This window comes from Microcebus murinus, chromosome 1, assembly GCF_040939455.1.
Source record: "Microcebus murinus isolate Inina chromosome 1, M.murinus_Inina_mat1.0, whole genome shotgun sequence".
In the NCBI taxonomy this organism is placed as follows: domain Eukaryota; kingdom Metazoa; phylum Chordata; class Mammalia; order Primates; family Cheirogaleidae; genus Microcebus; species Microcebus murinus.
The window spans coordinates 138,532,093-138,558,475 of NC_134104.1; the positions used below are offsets into that span (position 1 = coordinate 138,532,093).

The 26,383-nt window shown below is 37.6% G+C and overlaps 1 protein-coding gene and 1 long non-coding RNA gene across 2 annotated transcripts in view; one reads left to right on the plus strand and one right to left on the minus strand.

Annotated features, from left to right (window-relative positions):
* Positions 1–1,241: 1,241 nt before the first annotated feature.
* GADL1 (glutamate decarboxylase like 1) overlaps positions 1,242–26,383 on the minus strand; it is a 165,322-nt gene continuing 140,180 nt past the window's right edge. Inside the window, exon 15 of the mRNA XM_076005950.1 lies at positions 1,242–1,720. Within this exon, the coding sequence (XP_075862065.1) occupies positions 1,547–1,720 (174 nt within the window). The 3' untranslated portion in view covers positions 1,242–1,546. The remainder of the gene's footprint in view (positions 1,721–26,383) is intronic.
* On the plus strand, positions 16,218–26,177 carry LOC142861564 (uncharacterized). The gene is made up of 3 exons (XR_012912793.1): positions 16,218–16,395; positions 25,568–25,695; positions 25,836–26,177. It is a non-coding gene; the product is annotated as an uncharacterized LOC142861564 (long non-coding RNA).

Here is a 26,383-nt window from a genome sequence, read left to right on the forward strand (position 1 = left end):
TCATAAGTAATTCAGAGAAAGATTTAAATATTATTTGACTAATGAATATATTGAGAAACCAAGCACACTAAAATGAAAATATGCAATCAAAGCAAATAGCATACATCTACTTTTTGCTCTTCAAAATTTAAATAACATGAGTTAACAATGGAGTACAAAAAGGCTATTGAACATGCTAAGTCAAATACTTGAACACTCTTCAATCATTAACCTTTCAATGCAGAACTTTAATTATATTCCTAATCTTGTTGAACTCTGCACCCATACCTCTGAATTCTGTCGATTTCTTAGTCAAATAAAACTCTCCTAGAAATCTAGGACCAGAATCAGAGACAGAATTATAGTCATCCACTCCCTGGATAAATGGAGGAAACGTTTCCACTGAAAGGGCTCTGATTTCCAGATTCTTTGCCTTATATAAACCACTTAATGATCTACACTGACATTTTGAACTTGGGAAAGGGAATGTTGTACAACCCTGAACTTCATTCTAGGTATTCTCTACCAGGCAGAGAACAAAATAAGAAATGGGCCCTCAAGCTAAAAGAGGAACACAGAAACATACAAGCATATATGTTTGTGTATGTAGATAAATACACACACATACATACACATATATATATAAAACGTCCACTCCTAGCTAATAACACAAATGATTTTGGGAAGTGAATTAGGACTATTACTAATAGATTGAATGGGCCACACTACAAAGTGTTTGCCTTTTATCTCAATCTCTAATGTAGATACATTTGAATAGATAACTGTTAATTTTAACTTTTGAGATAAATATTCAGCCTGCATAAAATATACATCTTTATAAAATAAACATCTTATATAGTTTATTTTTTAAAAAGTAGCTTTGACCTCTTTCTGATGCCCTTAAATATTTGTGCAACAGATGCCATAATTATATTTTCCAAAGACTGGTTCAGGGGCTACTGAAATATTAGACATTCCTTTGCTGGCAAAACTTCAAAATGAGTACTCAGTTATTATAAAGTATTTCTTAAACTAGTGTTTCTCAGTTTTTACCCTGCATCAGAATCCCTGGGTGGGGGCGGGGGGCTGTTGCTAAAACACAGAATACTGCCCCCTTCCCAGAGGTTCTGATTCAGTTGGTCTGGGGTGGGGCCTGAGAATCTGCATGTTCAATAAGTACTCAGGTGATGTTGCTGCTGCTAATCCAGGGACCACACTTTGAGGACTACTGCTTTAATCTGGTAGTTTATATGGTCTTTAAAGAGCAAGGTAAGCTTAGAATCCAGGACCCATGAGGTACTGACTAAAACTGTCTTCAAGGCTGTGTCCTAGTGACAAACCTTGAGAAAACCAATTATTTTTACATCCTCCTTTATAACAATAACAGTGCCCAGGCAACTAAAGAGTAATACTTAACACTACTGTTTAGCATTAATACTACTTGCTTGGCCTGGACTGGGAGTATTTCCTATTTCTCACCCGAAAGCCTGCAATCTACTACAGATTTCCTGGATTTGTAACTTTCCCCAGGACAGGATCTGTGCTTCTGGGGAACCAAAAGCCACAGCTACATGTCTCTGCCCAGTAAGTCTATCTCGTCCAGGAGGAAGTCCATGTCCTCCCGGCTCACTTGGGGGCTGATCACCACCTGGCGGAAGAAGTTGACCTTCCCCCGATGAGGCTGGTAGCCCAGCATCAGGCTTCCTTTCTTCATCATCCTTTCCTTAATGGCTGGGGCCACCTGTATGGGGAGAGAAGGGGAGCGGGTGAAAGGCCAGACACCAAAGCATTCCGACCTCATTTCAACCAGCCACTTGGATGTTTCCTGGGCATCCACAGGTATAGATCCGTTTCTCACGTACACAAGGTTGACATTAATAATAATAATTTATTGAGAGTTTGTGGCATGTGAGTACTGATTCAAGTGCTAAAGACGTATTAATTCATTTAATCTTCATAACACCATGAAGGAGATACTACTATAATGCCCATTTATCAATGAACAGATTGAGGCACATGGAGATTAAATAAACATGTCAAGGTCCCATGCAGTCTCATCCCAAGCCCATACTCTGAAGTCTAAATCATCATGCAATGCTGCCTCATTAAAAACAAATCAAGGGTGCATAGAAGTCACAGTCGCAAAAGTTCAAATGTTACATTCCCAACTTTATCTTAACTGAAAAGCACTCCAATTCAGGTATCTTGAATTAAAAAAAAAAAAAAATCAGTCAAAGATGGAAAAAAGAAAACCTTGCAGTGTGTCTACCAAGAAAAAACTAATATGGATAATGCATATAGTTCTAGTTTGAAGACTAACATATTATTGGTTTCTTAATAGAAACCTATATTTTTCTGTCAATTACTGGGCTTTGAAAATATATGGCTAAAGTAAAGGCCCTAGAAAAAAGAGAAAGTTTGATATTATCCTCATATATGAAATATAAACACTGTCTTTTATTAAGATGTATAAATGTGCTAACAAAATTAGGGAGCCCATATTTTAAGGATTTATAGCTGACATAAGAAGTACAGGCCCTGATAATCCAAATGCACAAATTTCTCTAAGAGTTTAATGCTTGAAGAAACTAGTCCAATTTAAGAAGCACATGGAAAATTGGTCCATTTTCAAATCAGTAGTGTGACCAAGAGTTAGGCTGTAACCTTTCTAAACAGTGAAGTTAATTTTTGAAACACCAAGTTAAAAAGTTAAGAATGCATTTTTACTAGCTTGGAAATACAAGCAAAGCTTTTCCCATTTGAATTTTATTTTAACTCCAAATTTTTTTTGAGTACATCCTGTGTGGATATGTGGAAAGGGAATATAATCCTTGTCTTCTCAGAAGGAGGAGACTTAGCTCATCTAGAAGGGAGTAATTTGTATATAAATAACCCCAGGCAGAATGTGCTTTGAAAGCCCTTAGATGAGGGGCATTCATCTCAGTTCCCACAAGCCCCTCTCATAGTGTGACCATCCCACACCACTCTAGTTTTTGTACACGACTATGTTTTGTCAGATAGCCCCAGGAAGGCAAGCCAAACTACTTCATCTGACACTCAACACAATCTTGATCTGTCCCAAAGCTGATGGAAAAATTGGGTGTTTTAGATTTCTGGAGATATAATGTGTTGAACTTAACCTTCACTTAACCACAGTGCCTTCTCAAGGTATGTTCAAGGGTGATTTTAACTCAACACTTTTTTTCCACATGTGCTAATTTTAGAAGCCAAGTCTTGCAAAACCTGGACTACACCATGCCTACAAACAACAAAAACAGACAGCTATTCAGCTACATTACATCGCAGGCCTAGCAAAAGATTGGAGGTTTCTTTCTATATAACAAGAAGTGAAGAGAAAAATACATGAATGTAAAACGACATAGAAAAGGAAGATGAAATCAGAAGTCAAGTTAGTTTAAAAATGTGGGCCATCGGGTTCTATAAATTTATAGAAATGTGTCATATTTTATTCTGAGCTTTCCAGAGATTAGAAAAATAGGGTTAAGCAACACCCTCCATTGCTTTTGCAGAACTTATTGACAATGTCCAGTGGATGTTGAAAGCTGAAAGGTAGTAACACTCTTTGCTGTGCTTATACATATCTGCTTGAAACCCCTTCAATTCATATGGATCAGTTGACTTTTCCTCTAAAGCTGTCTATGCAAGTAGTATTTGTTATTAGAATAATAAAATGTAATAAAATAATATGTAAGCTAATGAAGTGTGAATGCCAAAAGAGAGTGTTTTTCATAAAAACTAAGTTGAATCCTTTGGAAAGACTAAATGAAGAGGGAGGGCTAACCACCATCACTATCAGATTAGGTGTTGTAAGAGAACTGTAAATGCTTTTAAAGCAAAATCTTCGGAGTCCAGACTGATTCTTCCCTCAGACTGCTACGCAGGTGTCTGAGAACTCACTCACTTGAAGAAATCCAAGCTGGATATGACAGATAATTCTTGAACAGTGTAGTTTATGCAAGAAAGTGGAGAGCAGTCTAATCATTATACCTCTACTCAAGAAAAGCCTTATTTTCAAAAAACATTTGGAAATCCTCACTTGATGAAAAAAAAAACAAAACCTTTTCCATCAAAAGATGGGGAAATAAATGTACGTAGATGTACAAATGTGATGTGAAAATATTTAAGTGTAAAAATACATATGTTAAATGTAAAAATATTTGGGTTATGAAGGCATTGTGATTTTTCTAGGACTACTTGCTTTAACTGGCCAACCCTTATCACATTAGGTAGAAAGGATTTTGTGTCATATGTGGATATAAATGGGTCTATGTGGATGTGCGTATGTGTGCCTGTGTGTATGCACATGTGTGTATGTGCACGTGTGTATGTGCACATGTGTGTATGTGCACATGGGAATGTGCACACACAGACAGTTTAAACTTCTAACCCATCATATGCCATTTTCTGCTCTTAAAATCTCCCTATTTGGTCACAGGGCAGTGCAGAACCAGAGTCTGACCTAGGCTCATGACAAATGCACATTTTTAATTCAATGTAACCCGAAGCCATGAGAAACAAACCACAATAGAGTCAGTGGTAATCAATATTAGGAAGATCTAGTTCACATGAGCCAAATATCTGGCCAGAAGAGCCACAGACTATCAGTTTTAGAGTTTACTGCTTGTGGGTCTGGTGATACTATTTTTGAAATGAAAATCATTTCCTTCCTACTCATCTCCATTGTCCTCCAGGTACCAGGGTATAACTGGCTCTGGCTTATAGCCAATTTTACATTTAAAAGAGGCATGTTCTTGGCTCAAGTCTAATTTGCATAGTCTCTTCCTGTTTACTTTTCAATACCTCTATTTTTCACCCCAAAATTGAATTTTCTGCCTTACTTTTGGAGAGCATTAGAATTTTGATTCCAGCTTATAACGTGTCTGGGGTTCAAATGAGGCAATCATCATAAATGAATCTGTCAGGTTTGTATTGCTTGTGAGAAAATGAGAAATATTTTCTAATGTGAACAAGAAAGATAAAAGTAAGAGGGCACCTCGGATGTTTTAATAACGATTCTCTGGATGTTTAAATTCTTGCTCTTGTGTAAGGCACAAGAATGTGTTTCCATTGGGCAAAACACAGGGCATAGGAACCAAACTGCTAAGCCAAATTTTGTCCTTGACTTTCTGAGATTATAAAGAAATGACTGAATGTCTATGTGACTCAAGGAACTAGCTAACAGGGTTTGACAGTACAACAAACATTTGAGTTACGTATCCATGAACTATAAGATTAATTCCAGAGCCAGTTACTACTTGGCAAAACGGGAATATCTCCTTTGTCTATGGATATTTCACGGGAAAGAAAGCCATCAGCAACACCAAAGCTGATACTCATCAAATCTCTATCACAAATTATTATTGTAGTAGTAGCAATAGCTGCTGTTGTTATTGTTGACAAATATTTTGCCAATTCTTTACAATTTTCAATGTTTTTTCACATGTCTGATTCCCATAAACTCAAATTAAAGCTTATTTGGAAAAAACACATGTTTTGGCAATTTAGGGACCAAAAATGTTCTAATTAACAGTCAGCTTGCCACCTTTGCACTTAAAATATCAACTATTTTCTATTTATAAAGCTCCAGGCATAATCCAATGCTGGGTAATTTGTATTTCCTTTTTTTTTTTTTTTTTTTTTTTTTTTGCTGATCACAGCAGACAAACAGTCCTAATCTGACAGGATGGAATAGTCACAGGGGAAAGAAAATATGCATGAACTAAATGCAAGTATCTGAATATTGCCCTTAAATGGAGCATGCATGGAGGAAAGCAATTTGGCAGGAGTGAGATTGCTTTCCAGCTCTCAATTATTTTACTGTTGGTTTTCCTTCAAATTGTAAATCAAATTCTTTTCTTGTGGCTCAGTGCACTGGGCCCTGCATCTTAAGTGGAGGAAGATCCTGACATTTCTATTTGGTTGCACAAAGACTTAATCTACACATTTCTGTAGGATTTCTGTCTCTCACCCTTAAATTACTTTCCAGCAATGATTTAGTCATTTAAACAGAATTTTGTTGTCACACCATTGCAACACAAAATAGTATTTGATATTTAAAAGTTGCTTAAGCCCAAGGAAAAAAAATTAAAATGACTTTCTCTGGCCAAGTACAGCAATTTTATAAAAAGCAACTGACCAATCACTATCATAGCCTTTGATTAAAACAAAATGGGAATGTCCACAAAATGACATTTCTTTTTAAGAATGTATTACATACATAATGTTAACAAGAACACAGTTTTTTTTAAACATACAAAGTGTTTTTCAAACTAATTGTGAGTAAGAACCAGTTTTATGTTTTTCAATGCATTACAGACTAATACTTTTGTAAAATACAATACAAATTAATTAATAGAAAAATGAAATAAACCACAAAAATACGAACCTAATTTTGTTTTTCATTTTTAAATTCAAGAATAAAGTTAGTAATTTAAGCTGCTACAAAAGTTTCTAAACAGTAATTCTGGATTTCCATAGTTTTCTTATCATAGACTGCTAACACAGATGGGTAGGCATTGTCACTGTGGCTTGCTTCCAGTACAGTTTTTTCTGGAACAATCACAAAAGGCAACTTGCTTTATACTTTCTTCCCAAATAATCTGGGCTCCAAATATCCCTCCCCCTTCATGTTAACTTGAGGAGGGTTCTCCTGAGTAGGATATTAAAATCTAGTTTATGGAAAAAGTTAGCGGGAAATGTTCACACTTTGTACCTGGCACCCAACCCAAAACTGTTTCTGGGATTTACCTAATTTCTTCCCCCATTAAGTCACTTTTTTCTTTTTCTTTTTTTCTATGGTTTAAAGTCATCTCAGATTTTCTGAGGCCAGGTAGAAGTGCGGTGTGGATGTGGTAGGGGGCAGAATGCAGGGCATGAACTGCAGTCCAGCCTCAAGGGGCAGAACTTAAGGGGAAGAATTCCAGTCCAAGGGAAGTATTAGTATGCCAAAACAAGCAGGAGACTTCAACTGGCCTGCAAATTCCTTTCTCCTTCGGGAAGCGTGCAGGCCAATGCAGTAGCAGTCTAGGAAGCAGAGCGTCCCCTGCCTCTTTGTGCTCAGAAGAGAGTAGCCACAGTCCTTAAAAACTGCAGGCTAACTAACCATCTGAGAAAAACCAACCTCATTTTAGTTGGTTTAGATTACATTTAGATTACTCATTTTAGTCTTGCATGCCCAGTCCTGCAGACATGGAAAATTAGACATGTGCGAAAGCATGAAATTCCTTTGTTTATTCATTTCTCCAGTATTTATCTCCATAACTGAAGCATCAAGGTTGTCCTTTCATGAACTAGTGAATTAAAGGTCAGAAGAACCATATTGGATCACAAAGTCTCAACTACAGATTTACGTCTCTGTTTTTCTTTTAGCTTCATTTTTTAAAAAAAACGTATACTCTTCAGTGGAAAGTGGATTCTATCTGTTTCTGGTGGTGAAAGAGCTCAACAGTATGTCTCATACAAGAACTTCCTAAAACATAAATGAACAATCTTATTTTTGAACTACATTATCTGGATGTCTTCTGACCATAAATATGAACTAAATTTTCCTTTACACATACGACTCACAACATACAGAGCTGGAAAGGGGTTTGAATTCAGATAAGTATATGTCCTCTAGTTTGTAACCTCCATGTTACCTAGGGGGTTGTTGTTAAATGAGCAGCTATCGAAAGAAAGTATTTCCTTATGATCTAAACACACTACAGTGCAAAGGAGAAAGTGATTTTTTCAAGTCTTATATAAAAAGTACTTTGTGGTAATGATTAGCTTTACATCTTTAAAATGTAGGTAAATTGAATGTCTTACCTGATGCAAAAGAAAACATTTCTAACTCACCATGTGGAAGTCTTTCTGTTGTATTTCCAAATATGTCTGAGTAGTTTGTCTCTTGCCCCAAATTAACCATCCTGTGTACAAGACATTTGCCTTCCCAATACAGCTTGCTTTTGTCCAAAGCCGTAACAGTAGAAATTTTGGTTATGCTTCCTTATATAGGTAGTTTCCACCTCCATCAAGGAAGCAACCAGTACTTGCCAGAACAAGTATAAGTTTCTTAGAGCATTTGACAATTCAAAGCAGGAAAAAGTATATCCTTCTTAGTTTGTTGTCCAGGTACCATCAAAATTTCTCTGCTATGTATTTTTTTTTTTTCTTTCTGATTTACTCTTAGGTAAAATGATCCTGTTTCTCTGTCATTTTATCAAGTTACACTTTTTCCTTTTGGCATAGAAAATAGCAAAAGAATGCCATCTTTTGTTGATAACTACTTGATCAATGCAATAGAGAAAGTTGATTCTCTCATTGCATTATGTAGAAGGGATCACACTATACAATTTAACCTTCTAGGAAAATTGTTTGTCCATGAAGAATTTAGAACATTTTTCTTAAAAGTCCCAAATCAAATGAAATTATTGAATAGGTTGGTTCCCTTCTTTAAATAGGCATTTTGGATATAGCCTTCGTAATGAAAGAAATGTGAATGTTTACAACAACTTTATTCAAAACTATACAAATATACTTTGACTGCAGAATGGTTAAACAAACTGTGGTATGCCTATTCCATGAAATACTACTCAGCAATAAAAGGTAATAAACTACTGTCACAACATGGATGAATCTCCAATAGTTAACGCTAAGTGAAAGATGCCAGACTCAAAAGGCTACTTACTAGACTATTCCATTTATGTGGCATCTTGGAAAAGACACCATCATATTTATGGAGAACAGATGAGTAGTTGCCAGGGACTTGGGCTGAGAGTAGGGTCTGACTACCAATAGGAAGTCCTAGGCAATTTGAGGGACATACAGAATTGCTCTGTATGGTGCTATAGTAGTGGGTACATATACACCATGGGACTACAAATTCTGTTCAAAGCTAGGCCTTTGCCTTATTTTTCCTTATGTCCCTCAGAGCCTATTATAATACCTTACCAGTGGCTAACACTATGCACATTGCAAAACTCACAGAGCTGCACACATTTAAAAGTAACTTTTACCTGTAAGCAAATTAAAAGTTATTAAATGAATTAATTTAGAAAACAAAAGAGGTTCTGAGAGGACATGTAGCTACATGAGATCAGGCAATAACTTAAGCTCTCAGTGCCTCAGTTTCCTTATCTCTGGGCAAAAAATTATAATAATAGTGCACTACCTCTTTGCAGGATTGATTAAAGATTGGATATGATATTATGGGAGAAGCATGTGATGCTGTGAACAAACAGGCAGCACATGATGGAGATAAATATTCTTATTCAAGAAGAATCTAGAGCACAAACTGCAGGAAGGAAATGGAGCTGAATTGGGATGTTTCGTTCTATTTCTACCACTAATTGCACATCCTTAAGCAAAGACACTTAATTTCTCTGTAGATCTAAAAATGAGAAGGGGCGTCTCGACCACTCTTCAGTGCAAAGAATAAAGGTATTTTGCACACAGTGGAGATTGAAGATTTCCTTAACAATGGGCAGAGTAAAATAATGGAAACTGTATGGCTCAAGGCTTGTGGGGGATTCTACTACACATCAGATCAAGCATATTTAAATATACCCACCATACTTATAAAATATAATGCACATTTAATTATAGAAGATTTCAGTTGAGTCGTGGTTGAGTAAGTTAACAGAATCTTTTGTTATGTTTGATTTTTTAGTTTTCCTTTTGTATTTTGGAGCCATTTTTCCAAACTAGCAAAAATTTGTATATGCCCCTATTGAATTCCTATGCCTCCCATGCTTATTTTGCTTGATAGTTAAATAAAGTAAATAGCTCTGTTCACACTAGTGTGACCAAATGTCCAGTTTCCTCAGGACAGACCCAGTTTATACTTATTTGCCTGTAATTATAAGTAATACCCTTTCACTTTCATAAGTGTCCCAGTTCAGGTGACAAGTTATAGGGATTAGACAGACCTTACATCGACTAACAGACTAGTTTAGACTGACTTGGGACCATCCTGAAATTCTATGTGACTTTGGGCAAATATTTGACCCCTCTGGGAACCTCTTCCTCTTCTTTCAAGAACTGGTGACCTCTTGCAGGATTGTTACGTGAACTAAATAAAATAATGTACGAAAACACTGAGCACAGTGCTTGCTCTCTGTTAGGCACTCAGTAAGAGGAACTAGTATTTATTTCTTAAAATGAATTTGTTTTTAATCAACTTACACTCACACCTGGTCTTTTATTACACTTTTTCATTATTTTCTCTTGAGACATGAGCATTTGCAAGTACTGTGAAAAGAATGACTTGTAATTTATTTGTTCTCCCCAAAACATCCAAACTGTAAATATTTGCTAAGAGAGGTTGTGAGTTAGCAGTTTTAGAAATTAAATCTTGCACCTCATGTTAATCTTTTAACTTCTAGGGGTTTTTTACCCAACATTGATAAAGTTAACTTTTTTCCTTTAAAAAGTAAGATAGTCATTGATTATCTTGGCTGATCTTTTGGGGAGAAGCTTTCTGTAAAAATTTGTTGTGGGCAGGGATGAGTTTCTATTATATTCTAGAAATTTCCGTTGCATAAGTTGTCAGAATACAGAAATATTTTCTAAGTGAAAAAATTACTTTTTCTTTGGACATGTGAAAAGTCAATATTCTTAAAATTCATGAGCTTGTTTCCAGACTTGTACAGTCTCCCTGTGCTGCCCTGCCATTTATATTTTTGTCAAACAAAGGTTGAAGAGCAGTATTTGGTGTTTCCCAAATGTACCTGAAGGCACAAGTCACCTGGATTCAGGCCCCAGAGGAGCTGAATTTGAATTTCAACAGGATAGGCCTGGTAGTGCGTATATTCACCAGGCAACTGTAAGGCCTCTTACCACAATGTAAGTTTGGGAAACAATGGAGAATGACAGTCCTTTAACTAGGACGTTGGGGAGAGCAATGTCTAGGTGGGAAATAAGAGGAGTCTTGGACAGGAAAAGTAATTTTGACAGAGACAAAGGGAGGAAATTGAGAATCTTCTCTTTTTGCATTGCTTATGTCAATTTAGCAACAAAATAAATCAGTGACCTTCAAAGAAATTGTTAGTCAACTTTTTTGTTAATTGCAAAACCCAATACAGTGTTCAAAACAGTAAATCATGAAAACAATGAGGCCAGGAAACAATTAGACTTTTAGTTTTGATTGCTGAAAGAATCCATTTCCCTCTTTCAATATATTTTCTCCCATTCCTTATCTTCTAACTCTTCTCTCACTCCTTGACATGACACTTACTCATTTTCCCTGATATCTCTTCCCTATAATTTAGAGGTAAGATGCATTAGTATAAGTCTCTCAAGCTTAAATTATGTAAAATTCGTGGTCTATAGCCCATGAAATCATATGCATCTAAGAGATCATTTCAGCTTGGCAGAACTTGGAGCAATAAGCCACACTTTAACTGGACATACCTTTTTCAAATATGGATTTTCACCCTTATTTTCCTACAGAGTATATATGAAAATCAGACATGCACAAAATAAAATAACTGCCCCACTCATGCTCTTTCCAATACAGATGAGCAAAGCCACAGAAACAAAGAGTTTAGAATCCCAGAAAGCCTGAGAAACACAGCGAGCTTCACATTTGGTGTTTACAATGTAGAAATGACGATGACAGCAATTCCAATAAACCTAATGTCAGTCATATATTCGAGGCAGCTGAAATGAACAGTCATAAAAACAAACCAAACTGAACTGAAAGCTTTAGCTGAAGAATGGACACAATAAACATTTTACACACTCTATAAAGCAAAAGCTTAATACCTAATTGTGTCGCAGCAGCCATCTGAGCTAATAGCTCCTGAGCAACTGTTGTGGGCCAACTCCCAAATTTTAGCCTATGTTGGGAGATCCCTATATTGCTCCCTAAATGGAGTAATTCAGGAGCTCCCAGCCAGAGGTGAAACCAACTCCACAGGGGCATTTGGAAATATGTCAAAGCATTCTGGATTGTTGCAATGACTGTGGGGTGTTATTTGCACTTAGTAGCCCAAGATTCTGGGTGCTAAATACCTCACAAGGCTTTAAATAAACCTGCACAAGAAAGAATTGTGCTGCCCCAAATGCCAATAGTCTCTCTGATGAGAAACAATTTTCAGGAGCTGCACAATCTCCATCGAAACCTGCACATTTTGCCTTGACACCTCTGGGTCCTTTCAGTTTCTCTCAGGAGGCAGTAACCTTGCTTTGGCCCAGAGCAAAGAAAATGGGATCCTAAGAGCTTAAAAGGATTTTCAGTTTGTTTCCCAAAGATTCTCAACCTATTCAAAGAGCATCACTCCATCTGAGAGGAGAAGGTGAATACAGTGCCAAGTTTCTCTCTAGGTCCTATGGGCAGTGGTCCAGTATTTCTGAATACTGTGTCTGGTCATTTTAGCAAGGACACAGTGCTTTATTCCCAGCACTACCACCTACTACAATGAGCAGGTCAGATTCAAGAGTTTTTAGCCACAGGGATGCTGTGTTCACACCTCACCCACACACTCAGTGAGATGAGGAGCCTCTGAAATGAACTCTATTGCAGGTGAAAATTCCGGTTCATTTTCCCACAGGTTTTCTCGGTGTCCCTGAGAATCCTATCCCCTTTCAGTATTTGGCTTTGGGAAATTAACAGCTGAAATTTTGTCTTTTGATTTATTCCACATTAACAAGATTCTGACAGCCAGTGAGGCTCTTCGGAGTATAAATGCAAAACCCCTACCTAGCGGCGTAGGCACAGATGTGGGGGGCGGTCCCAGTGCTGGCACAGCAATAATTTTAAGATATAGAACCAGCATGTTAGGCTTGGGAGGCTTAGTTTACTGAGTTGAAGAATTATTGGGTTTTATAGTAGATTCTGGGGCCTGACCAGGCAGGGGGTGAAAAAGGAAATGACCCCATCCTGTTATGCTGCTCTGACCAGAGAGATATCTTGCTCTGCACAGGCTGCCGAGGCATTCCAATTATGTCTCAGTGAGATTCCTCTATCTACCAGCCTGCACCCCCCTTCCTGTGCAACTATCTACCTGCACTTACCTGCTGGCCCCTGCCTGCCTGTGCCCACCTGCCTACACCCATACACCTGCATTCTTATCTTGTTTATAGTTTTTCCCCCCAGTGATTATTTGCTTCAGGAACAAACTGAAGTCTAAATTATCTTTTTGACCATTTTTTTGTCTGGTTGAATACAGGTGTTCATCATCCACCCCAGGTTAGTTGCACACATAGAATGTGCTCCTAGCTCTCCTTATACCTTCTTTTTGCATCTCTATAATTCTTTTTCGTATGTTTCACTGCACTTCTTTATTCAGCTCCAGTACATCCCAAAATACAAAAAGGGGCAAGAAGGAAGGGAAGCAGGCAGGGCCTTTCTCTGCCTGACCGAGATCTGCTTTACCTGTTTTACATATTGGAGTTCTAGGTGAGACTTTGACAAAAAGGGCTCTGGTGTTTAAAAAGGCAAAGTTTGAATTAGATTGGTAATGTATTTATTGTTGTTATTATTCAAGGTCTTTATTTTGGAATATCTGGAAAATAGCCCTCAAGATGATGGCTAAGGGAATCCTTCCTCCATGTTAAGTCTAAAGGGAGAAAGTAGCTGGTTGTGTTCAAGTAGAATAATGATAAATGGTGATTTCACATAATTGATCCTTTATGTATACCCCGAACGTGGCTACATAACAAAGCACTATCACCTTCCAATCAAGGGACTCTTTTGCTTCTCATAGATAATGACTACTTAATTCTTGTGCTCGGGCTCTCCCATATGTATCCCTGGGGTTTCAAGTTATCCACTAGCCATTTGAATGCCTTTTTGTGAAATAGTTCTTCATGTTCTTTGCCCATTTTTATTTTGATTGATTATCTTTTTCTTACTGATTTAGAAGAACCCTTTATTATTAACAATATTAACTCTCTGACTGCTTCACATGTTATAAGTATTCTGCTTTTAACTTTGTTTTTAGTTATATCCTAAATAATTTTTATATTTATATAACTAAACCTATCATATATATGTGTATGTGTGTATATATATATATACACATACATGTACACAGACACATATACATGCATATATATATATATATATATATATATATATATATATATTCCAACACTGGTGTTATACTTAAAAAGTCCCATCCATAGTAAGATTAAATAAATATTTGTTCTTTTATGATTTGATTTTGAAACTTAAACTTTTAACCTATTTGAACATTTTATTTGTGCCTTGCATAAATTAGAGATAAACTCCCTTTACCCCAACATTTAACCAGGAGTCTCAATCTCAACACCACTGATGGAATAAGCTTGCCTTTCCTCAATATGTATTGGGAACATGTATGATTCCTATAAATGTTTGGGCCAGACTTTTCTATTCTGTAAGATTGACCTGCCTATTCTTAGAATAATCCAAGCAATTTTATTTCTTATAGTTCTATAATAGGTAAATTGCTTGAGAAGAGAACTGCCCTTTTAGTATTAATCCCTCCCAAAATGTTCTTGCCTATTATTATGAACCTAGTCTCCTAGGTGATATCTAGAAACACTTTGATGAGTTAAAAAAAAAAACAACCCCCAAATCCTTTAATTAATATGATTAGAATGATATTAAGCCCATACATTAATTAGGAAAAAATTAATCATCTCACCTAGAATTATGGTGTTTTTCCAGTTTTAAAATGAGTAGATTTTGGAAATATGACTGCAAACTCTTTGGTACTCCTCTTAATGAGATTTCTTGACCAGGAGAGGGCTCATGGCATGCTAATTCCTAGTAGGATGCAGTGACAGCCATGCTGTGTGGCCTCCACGGCACAATCAGGAGAGGTGGATCAGTGTCCATCTTGCTTTCAGGTACACAGACATTTCTCCAAGTTCAACTCTCCTGAGCCCACTGCTACGAGGAGTCACAGGCCACATGGAGAGGCCCATAGGTGCTCTGGTTGACAGCCCTGAGTGAAGTCTAAGCTACGGGCCAGCATCAACCACCAAACCTGTGAGTAAAGATGCTTCCAGAATATTTCAGCCTGGATAGCAAATTAGCCTCAGCTATTTCAGTCTTCCCAGATGAAGTTCCAGACCTGGCCCACAAAATCTGTGAGCATAACAAAATGGCTGCTTAAAGCTGCCACATTGGGAGTAATCTGTAAAACAGAAATTGCTACTAGAACTTTTTTTTTTGTCCTTAAAGTTTTTATTCAACTTCACTCTTAGTTATTTAATATATTTTTTGTGATTATGGTGACAAAATTATTCTGACTATAAAGCCACTGTCTAAAGTAAATTTCAATTTTCTAGCTCCTAGTTGCTTACTCTTTGTGTAAGAAAAAAACCTTTTATAAAGATATTCAACTGCATATGTCTACTATATTCAATTTCTAAAAATATTTTATTTGATGCCTTTAGGTTTTATAGAAACACAATCATACAATCTAAAAAGGACACATTTGGATCTTCTTCTTTTAAATATTTTAAAATACATGTCTTTTCTGGTCATCATATTGCCTAGCACTCCTAGAACAATATTAACTCCCAGCAGTGAAGGTGGACGTTCCTAATCTGTTACCGACTTTAATGATTAGGCTTTTCATGCTTAATACACATGAATCTAATACATCCTATAAGAAAACAAAATAATATAACCATGAGATAACCTCCAAGCCTTGATATTAATTTTGAAGGTTATTAAATGTGTGCATTTTAGTAAATTTCTAAGTAATTGTGGGGTTTTTTCTTTTCCCCTTTTTTGCTCCATTTAAGTGGGAGAAGTAATTTTGGATTACTTTTGATTTACTCGTTGAGAGATAGGGAGAAAATGATGAAATTGCTTTTTAAAGCCTGCTTTTGCTTAGCTTTTGAAATAATGGTGTTCTGCTGAATGAAGCAATAAAAACGGAACCTGTGCATGATATTGTGTGCCACACTGGCTGACTAATCCATCTCCTCAGACAGTTTTTCAGAGTCCAAAAATGCTACAGACATTTTTTTTTCAACCTGTGTGAGTGGATTATTGTGTGGCTTCCTGAAATAATCCTCTCATCTTTTAACACAGTTCTGACCCAGTTTGGGAGAGTATCCTTAATATCTTGTTCTACTTCACTGACCTCCAGGCGGAATAGCCAGAAATATCTGCATTTAACAGGCAACTTTTATCTTTGGGCTCACAAAGGGGTTGGCTTTCTTTAAAAAGGAAATTGAAACTTATATCACAAAGCAGTATTTTAGATGATTTTACTTTCTATTTTATAACCTCAGCAAATAGAAAGCAGAGATCTGGAATAACTGAAGTGCCTCAGAAGAAGTGAGAACCTATTGATGGAAGCAAATCAAAAGCTGTTAGCTAGACCTGCTTTTACCTCAGCATTGATTATTTGTCAAGTCATAGGCACTTGTCCCAGAAAGAAAAACAGAAACACATGTGTGGGAGATGAGGTAAGTCTGGGGGGCTGGAACAAAACACAGAAAAATAACCCACCCAGAAGAGGAGTGGGATCATGAGGCACTTACAGAAAGCTGTCACTCTGAGATTTTACAACACACTCTGATCCCCTCAGTGGATGGTTAGGAGGATGGACGCCTTCTGTTTGGCAAATGGGGGACTGATTGTTATGGCTCATAGGAGATTTTATCATATTGTCCTTCATTATTCACATGTCCTCTTTGCCTTTGCCTTGTAACCTGCAGTGTCTCCTGTAGGTGGAGTATGTATCACCATGCCATTGTCATGTGACCAATTCTGAGCTAAAACTCTCTCTTTTTTTTTTAAGACAGAGTCTCACTCTGTTGTCCGGGCTAGAGTGCCATGGCGTCAGCCTAGCTCACAGCAACCTCAAACTCCTGGGCTCAGGTAATCCTCCTGCCTCAGCCTCCCAAGTAGCTGGGACTACAGGCATGTGCCACCATGCCTGTCTAATTTTTTTTCTACATATTTTTAGTTGGCCAATTAATTTCTTTCTATTTTTAGTAGAGACAGGGTCTCCCTCTTGCTCAGACTGGTCTCGAACACCTAACCTTGAGTGATCCTCCCGACTCAGCCTCCCAGAGTGCTAGGATTACAGGCGTGAGCCACCACACCCTGCTCTGAGCTGAAACTCTTAATAGTCATTGTGTGTTTCTGACAGCCTACTTTCTCCTTTTCCTTTGCCATAAGAATGGCATGTCCCAGGCAGGGGCTGCCCCTTCAGCCCACATATTGGCATGAGGACAGTGGAGCACAGCAGAGTTGCCACTGACCCTCAGGACATGAAACGTGATCAAGAAATAAACCTTCGTATTATGAACCATTGAGATTTGGCTGGGAGGTGGGGCTCACTTGTTGCCGCAGCATAACTGAGTGAAACTTAATTCGTGTGACTCAAACTAAAGGTGTGGAACCAAGTCAGTTCCACTTTAGAGGAAATCTAGATAACTCCTGTTTGTTTGAAAGTTTGGCTCTAGTTAATTTTCTCTGGATTAGACACAGGAGACTAAAGCCCTTCAAACCCTGGGAATACCATGCACTTAGATTTCCACAGGCAAAGTCAAGGCAACAATTAGATAAGTATTTGCCATCATAAAAGTGGTTTAGAAATAGAGCAAGATAGGATCAACCAGGGGCTGGCAGAATTTTTCTTTAAAGAGCCAGATAGTAAATATTTTAGACTTCGTAGCCATACAGTCTCTGTTGCAACTACTCAGGTTGTAAGTGGAAGCAGCCATAAGTGATAGAAAACACACGATAGTGGCTGATAAAAATAGGCAATGGAATGGATGTGGCTGCAGACTGACCCCTACTGTAGCATGAGAAACACCAACAGCAGCCCAAAACAAACAAACAAACAAAACTCACAAAACTCTAAAAAGCCAAGGGTAATGTTCAATGTTCTACAGCCATGTTTATATTGTTTTAACATTAAAAACTACATGGCAGCCACTGAAGAACATGGATAAGTCCTTGGTTTTTCTCATATAAAAAAATAGAGATAGTAAAAGCTACTTCATAAGATTTTTTTTGTAGGAATTAAATATAATGTGCCAGTAAGTGAGCAAGTGCTCAGTGAATTTCAGCTTTCTTTGTCCTACTATACAATACTAACATAGAGTTGATTCTCAGTGAAGGCCTATTTCATGCACACCAAGGTAATGAAAGAGGCCAAATGGAAATGAGGTGAAGCAGAGAATCCTATGAGTCAACATTTGCTGAGCAAACTGGTCTGGTTTAAGACGAACTTATGGTAATGAAGAATAAATACTAATATATATCATGATTTACATGTCCGTTATTTATATCCCTAATTATATTGATCTGAGATGGAAATATTTTATTTTTAATGCTGGGGTATATTTGGACTGATAAAAAATAATTATCTGTGTTCTACACTAAAATAATGAAATTCCTGGAGTCATGCATTAATGCTCTGTCCTACATAGACAAAGGATAGAAAATAAAACCCTAGTGCTATCTGCTATATGAAAAAGCTGCTCAATTAAATAGAAGTCAGTTTTTTTATGTATTGAACTCAGACTGGGAGGTCAAGTTTTCTCTCAAAAACAAGTGAATCTCAATATGTTGCTCTATGTTCTGTTAAATGTCTTCTGTCATGAATAATTAGGGTTAAAGATGCCCAGGAGACCTTGGCTGATATCCACCATCTTTGGTGCATGGGCCATGGAAACAATTGTTGAGATACTGGAACCACTTTTTAGTCTCTAAATCCAAATTCCACCAGAGAAAAGATATTTATTTTTCTAATACATTTTCTGCCTGATATAACATTTTAAGTTTATCTTTCCAGTCCTCCTCTCCTCCCTGTCTCAAAATACCGAAATTGCCTTCCTCATTCTTTCCATTTCCTCTATCATCCAAATAATGACCAACTTTTGTTTGTGTATGTGTGTGTGTGTGTGTGTGTGTGTGTAGACATAGTCTCACTCTGTCACTCCAGCTAGAGTGCAGGGTGTCATCAGAGCTCACTGCAACCTCAAACTCCTTGGCTCAAGCAATCCTCCTGCCTTAGCCTCCCAAATTATCAACGTTATGTTTAATAACAACCTCACAATGTCTTTTCTGTCCACAAGATAGACAATACGACATGCATCAAATCTATCACAGTTACGTCACAAGACACTGGGCCAGGTGTGAGCACATCTCTCCTGAATTGGTGTAAAGAAAAAAGTAGAAATATTCTTCTGTAAAATTTGGGTATGTGCTCAAGAAGAGTTCTATCTTATCCACAGAGTACAAGAGATTTTTAGGGTGAGTGAAATTGCTCTGAGGTTATGTGCTTGAATACACACGTGGGGAAGGGAGTGTAAAACTCGGAAATGACTTCATATTCATTTGATCCCGTTGTTAACACAATTCACATGCAGTTTCTGGGGGAGACAGGAACATTTGCACAGACTTCCAATCACCCTGTCCAGTGTTTCCAGAATATGAACAAATTGCCTTGGCATCATCTGGACATACTTGTTAAAATTATAGACTTTAAGGTACCACTCACTACATACAGACTTATTGAGCCTCCAATCTCTAAAAAGTTGGGCCTGAAAATACAATTTTTACCACATTTCCCCATGATTCTAATGTGACGCCAAGTTTGGGAACCTCCTTATTAAAGGAACATGAAGAAGATGAGAGATGTAAATAGTCGTCACCATCAATATTTTCATGGGGGCATGGAAAATGGACCAGGGTATACTGACTGGCAATGAGGTTACTGGTGGGAAAACATTTCTTAGGAGATGTTTCCCTTTCTTTCTACTTTGTACTTTCACCTCAGCTGAGAATGGTATCTAATCCTGGGCCATTTCTCAGGCACAGAAATGCCAACACATAAATATTACATATAATTTAAGGATGAAAGAAAAAATTGACATTAAAATAATTGTCAATAATAATTGCTATTAAAGTAATTGAAAAAATTAACCAGATCTATCATATGTACAGAATCATTTTTCTGTAAATTCAGTGTTGTATTTTGGCGTTTCTGAGGCTAGCAATGCAAGGGAGTGAAAATGAAACCATGTGAGTTTGAGCATTAAGGGCAAAAGGGTCCTAAGAGATTCCTTAGAGAAAGAATGCAAGTTAGGCCAGAAGTGTCCATTCTGTATTCTCACAGCCCCATTTTGGTACCTTATAGAGTTATAACAGACATGTAGGGATATCTCTACAACATGGTGCTTTTAGGCGCCTGCATTCTTCTTTTTGTTCCTCAGATGATTTTCATTCATCACAGAGCTGGACTAAATTATCTGCACATGAAGCACATCACCAGCCAAATCCATTAGAATCAGACTCTGTTCTGTTTATGTTAACAGCCAAATGGTCACAAATATAACCAGGCCATTGTTCCCTCCCAGGTATTTCAGCATCCAGCTCCTTGGGTTGTCTATAAGTTCTTTCCATGGGGCTGCCTCCAGACCTCAAATACGTCATGAAAAAATTCAGTCTCCTTGGCTACTGACAATAATGAATCAACTGTATATATGTATCTGTCAAAATGATGGTGCATTTGACTATTTGAATAATAGAGTAGGGAGGGTAGGAGGAAGTGAGAGAAATGTGAAATTGAATAGAGTCTGAAACCAGACACACTTAGTAATTCTGGTAAAGGATAAATTCACATCTATTCATATATCTCTTTGGACATTTTTGCAGAATCCTCAAATTCAATTTCTTTTGAAAAAACAGTCTCCAATATAGTTTCTGAATCAAATGAATTTTTCTGTAATTTTTAAAAAACTAATTTATCATTTCCTTTGAGATGAAGACTCTAGACACGGCCATATCTAACAGAATGTGGACCAAAGATTTAAATAGGAGAGTGAAGGGTGTATCTATTTTTACTGGTTTATTCTATTCTGTAAATATTTTCTATTACCCATCTGTTCACCCTGCTCTCCAAACCTGATTCCGGTTGCTGTCAGGATTGCAGCCTGTGGTTTGAACTGATTGTTTTCACCAGGGAATTAAAATGAATTTGTTCCCAATTCACAGCACAAGCTAGATCACTAGGACCAATAATGATGGGGTTAGCAAAGCTCTCTGCCAATCACATGAAACCATTCAATGCTTAAAAATGCTTCCTTAAAAAATGCTTCTGTAAAAAATGAACCACCCCCCAAATATTTACAAGTACGGCCTACAAAAAAATTCAACAGCATGCAGACCTAATTACTCATCGGATAGTGGTGAAAAGTCTAGTCATTCTTGAAGCCAGAGGCAGAAAGTTAGATCAGTTAGAGAGGGATGGCTTTGTGTTTTTCCACTTTCCTCCTGAACCAAAAATCAATGGCATAGAGACTATGGATTGATTTGGAACACCATCTAGTGAAGGATTTGAGGAAGTGCATGGATGTAGAACGAAAAATCTCACGTCAAATTCTGATTCAATTGGTTTCATGCTTCCCTTCAGACTATTTTAAATGGTTCTGAAATGAATAATGGTGATTTAAAAAAAAAAGTTAGGGGAAAAGCAAAACAGATTGACCAGTGTGTACTCCAGAACAGATCAGAATCAGCTAATGATCCCCTCTGCTTCTTGGCATACAATGGTCAGCTTCCTCTCTTAGCACTTTTCCATTGACTCCAGTAAGAATGTAAGAAATGCCCCCACAGAGTCAGTGTAATCAATAGTTTCCTTCTGCCAGAATGCTGGCATCCAGAATAGCATCAAAGGATTTGAGAAGAATGATCCCAGGGCACTAGATTTTCAAACATGTATGTACCAGCCAGGGTGTTTTTCAGTGAAACAGTGTATGTGTAAGAGGCCTTGGCTATCAAAAAACTTTAAAATTTTACAGAATTGAATAGCTTTTTATCACTAGAAAATCAGTACCAACAGCACCTATTTCACAGTGTGCTGCACACAAAAAGCACTCAATGAATATAACCATTGTTCAATACCTAGAGGTGGCAGCTAGAGTTTTTAACCCAGGAAGAAACCTGCATATAATTCAAGCATTACATTTTGAATTCTTCTATATAAAACTGTGTCCTCAATTTATTTATTTTTTGAACTTCTCAACTCCATATTTCAATGTCATACCCCTTGGGACCCCTCTGTGCTTTTAGCATTGAATAAATGGTATGTGACTGCCTCTAAACTTCCCACAGAGGGGGAAAAAGACAAAAGAAAACAACGAAACCTAGACACTCAATATTGTGGTTCTTTTACTACAATTAACTATCAATATCCTCTAACTAATTTTTCCTTCATTCCTCTTATTCTGGCTTTGAGAAAACGTCACTACACCATTCCTGATTGGAAGTTTGCTTTATTTCTTCTAGCTGTTGCTCTGAAGTCACATGGTCAGCCTGCCCTTTGGGATATCCTAGTCTCTAAGAGTGACTGATTCTGGCTAGTGATAAATGGCAGTAAATGCTGTATTTATGTTGCTTAGGTTGTTAGATGTTCCTTGTTAGGTGAAGCAAGGAAGCCTCCATCACATCTCAAAGCATCAGCTAGAGGCCACGGGGAAGATAGTGACCTTCTATCATGCTCCTGGTCTTCTCTCTCTAATCAGAAGAAAAGAAAACTGACCTGAATGCTTAACATCTCTCTCACTTTCTCCTTCCAACTTTTCCATTGTTTGACCAATGATTAATTACCCATCACTATCTTTAATCCATCAATGCACTGGCTATTTTTTAACAGGTGAATCTTTGAGCATTTTTTTAAGAAGCTGACACTTTAGACCAATTAGACCTACTTTGAACTTAGATAATAGAAAAGTGTTTGAACGTTTCAACAGTGCTTTCCTTAAATTTCTTCGTGATTCTTTAACTGATAGGGAAGAATAATTTAACCTGGCAATAAATTCTCAATCTTCCAGGCAACACCCAAGAAGCACCCAAAGGCAGGAAGAATGCCTGTGTTTAATGGCTCAGAACTCCACAGTCTACTGTCATTCGTTCTAGCCCAGCACCTAACACAAACAAGCCAAGGCACTCTACTGAGGAGCGTTTAGAAGTAACACATCAACGCTTAGGGATGGGCAAAAAAAAAAAAAAAAAAAAAACAACCCACAAAACATGAAAACAACTATAATATGAAATGAAATGAGTCGACTATCATAACTGAAGAACAAAGTGTGATGGAGATTTAAGACATGGTATTCTACAGCTAGCAATCAGGGCCAATAGAAAAGAATGCTTTGAGCAGGAGATGTACTTTAGACTAAGGTCAGGAGCTTTTGCTGGCGCTCAATCAGTTTGCCTGTTGTGTAGGCAAGCTATTATCATTCAGGTGAAAGTACAGGAATTTGCAAGTCATCCCTCTTCCTTCTTCTTTTTCAAAGCAAGTTAGGAAATTCTGCAGATTATCCCCTCATAATATCCTTCTCATTCCTTGCTCTGAAATGTTTCCATGAATGGGAGTGAAGGGGTTAACATTACAATCAGAAGATTACATAACTACAGACGCTGGTTTGTTCAGAAGAGTCCTGATTTCTGTATGTTGTTCTTATGCAATTATTAATAGTATCTTCTTCACTTTCAAAATTGTCCTGAGTTGGGCAATACATCCTCTAGTCACCAGACATGTATCAACAGTTTATCATAGGAATGCTGCAACCATGCACAGAGTGGCACTAGTGGGCAGGATGCATTGTCAGCATCCACTGGCACCACTGGCACCATCAGCCTCCCTCTGCTTAGGTTTGCAAAACGCCATGTCTACTGAGATGCCTGAACAACATTCCAAAGGTAAGGCTGTGTGAAATGACATAGTGGCCATGGAGAGAGTACCAACTGATGTTTTCAAATGATGGAAAACCCTACTGGATAAAAATTCCCTATCTTGCCCTTCCTTTTCCCTTGCAGCCACTCTTTTAACACAGTTGCTACAACTAATTGCCAGTATTGGCAATGCACATACACATACCCAGAATATACACATACATATGTGTAATTCATTCTGTGGTTTCATATTACTTGATTTAAATTCATCTCTTCTTCAAACTAATTTACTTTCTGATTTACTCAAAAGGTGCTAGTTCATTTGCCTGACTTAGAGAGCTCATTTTTTATTTACAATGAACATCAGGCCCTGCTACGTCCTATAATAGAGCCTTATGTACTTTACATATTTTTGGAAGACACAAGACATTATCTGAACCACAAGGTCAACCTTTGTAGCAAATGTAAAAAGGAAGTGCCTTGAAAGAAAGAAATATAGAGCTATTTCACAGGGGAACTAAATACATCCAGCAGAACAGAAAAAAAAAGCCCTCCAGAGTTTGAGTGGAGGGATCCATGGAAGATAGGCTAATATGAAAATTATCCTAAGTGAAGTATTTCAAGAATGGAAAAGCAAACATCACATGTACTCTCTAATAAATTGGAACTAACCAATGGGCACACATGTGCATAGAAGGAAGTAAAAGTCGTGGGAAATCAAGGATGGGGGAGGAGGGAGAGGAGAGGGGCAAAAACCTACCTAATGGGTACAGTGAACACCATTCAGGTGATGGGCACACGTATAACTGTGATTCAAGCATTACAAAAGTGAACCATGTAACAAAAACATTTGTACCCGCTTAATATTTTGAAATTAAAAAATAAAATAAAATTTAAAGACAAATGATGTGAGAGATAATCTCCACACACCCACCCCTCCATCTAGTTTTTAATACAGTTGTGTCCCATTGACAGCAAGACACATGAATGGAGCAACTGAATTAGATTTCTGTTGTACTGGCGCCCGCCAATGGTCTTACCATTTCAGGGCTCATAGTTTTTAGAGGAAAGCCCTTTGGAAACTTTTTCATAGGTTTTTGTCCCTGGCTGGACACAGAAGTAGGATCGAATGGCAAAGTTAAATCTAGATTCCCTCTTCGGTCCCCAACCAATTTTGTTCCCTTCTCTCCCCAACAAGTGAATGGCAAAGGGTAATGAGGCCAAGGATGAAAAGAGTTTAAAAAAATAAATAAATAAAGACTTGCTGATGGCTGTCTGAAAAAGATAGGACGAGATTCTGAAATTAAACCCAGCAGGCGGAACGCTTCCAAAGGCCACCCAGGCCCATCTGCTGAAACCGATTTCATTAGAGCGCGGTTGTGGTTTCTCATTCCACACAGAAAGAGGCACCTGACTGAGTACTTCACCGAGAAACTTGAGCAGAAAGATGCAGCGTGGATGCCATGCTGCTCATCAGGTTTTCTCAGATAATTTCAGGGTTATTACCAACAGCTTTTTCTCCTTTTAAATTTAAAGGAGGCCCCGATTCACAGACCGAGTGCGAGCATTAGGCTGGCATGAAAGAGAGCTTAACTTTCATTCCAGACTCTATAGGGCCTACCTCTGCCTACTGACAGTTACAAGGTGCAGTTTAAGCACAAAAATCCCTTTAAGTGGTGCGCTTTGCATGGAGGTGTAGAAATGTGCGGTGAAAGATGATGGGAATAACAATGGAGTCTGTGCCACAGCCAGTCTCAGCTTTTGGATAATGACCTGAATCGAACAGTGACCACGGTTGCTATAAATTTATGATAGCTCTGGACACCAGGATGCTGGGGGACACTGCTTGCTCTTTAAATCACCAGAACCACTCAAAAAAAAAAAACAACACCCAGTCTCAAGGAGTTATATAAGTGTATCTTTCTCTGTCTTTTCTCTCTTAAGCTGTTCCCCTTAAACATCTGAGAGTTACAAGAAAATAATCACTGGAGCGCACTCCAAAGCACCAGGACAGCAGCAGAAGGGAAAGAACGACTTTTCTGGAAGGACTTTCCCCATCTCTTAGTTTCTTTGTGAGTATTTAGAAAGCGATGAGTCCAAAGATTTGTTTGTTAGGATTCCGGAGATGTAAATGACATGTTAAAACAATCCAGGTTGTTGGAAGACATTAAAGTGTTTGTTTTTTTAAGTTAATAGGATGATTATTTCTCAGGTTCTCAAAAAATAACTGCCAAAACAGTGTGGATGGAAAGTCAAACCACTATGAAAGGATGACAACAAACTGGTAGGTCTCCTGAACTCAGCTGAGAACAGAGAATCTTCATTCTCACCTTCAATCAGTTGTGAACACCACACCATCTGTACATACTTAAGTCTCGAATTTTGAGTATATTCAGATTCCTAAAGTAGAGTTGTAATAGGCATCGTCTTAAACCAACTTCTCTTTGAAAACAAAATACTGTCACTGCCAATAAACACACGCAATGTCTTCTCTTACCAGTGAGACTGTTATTTACTTCTACTGTGATTTCGATCTTCTAAGTAATCTTGTGAAATATTAACCACACTCCAAAGACCCCGCCCATGACTGCAGGCAAGTGGAAAGAAAGTCCCTTCAGATTATGTGAACGGAGACAGTTCCAATTTACATTACATGCTCTATATACAACTGCATTTTTTCTCTGACATTTATTCCTTTGATTCGGAAATCCTTCTTCAAAAGATGTATTTTGAATCCTAGTTCCAAATACATCTTAAAAA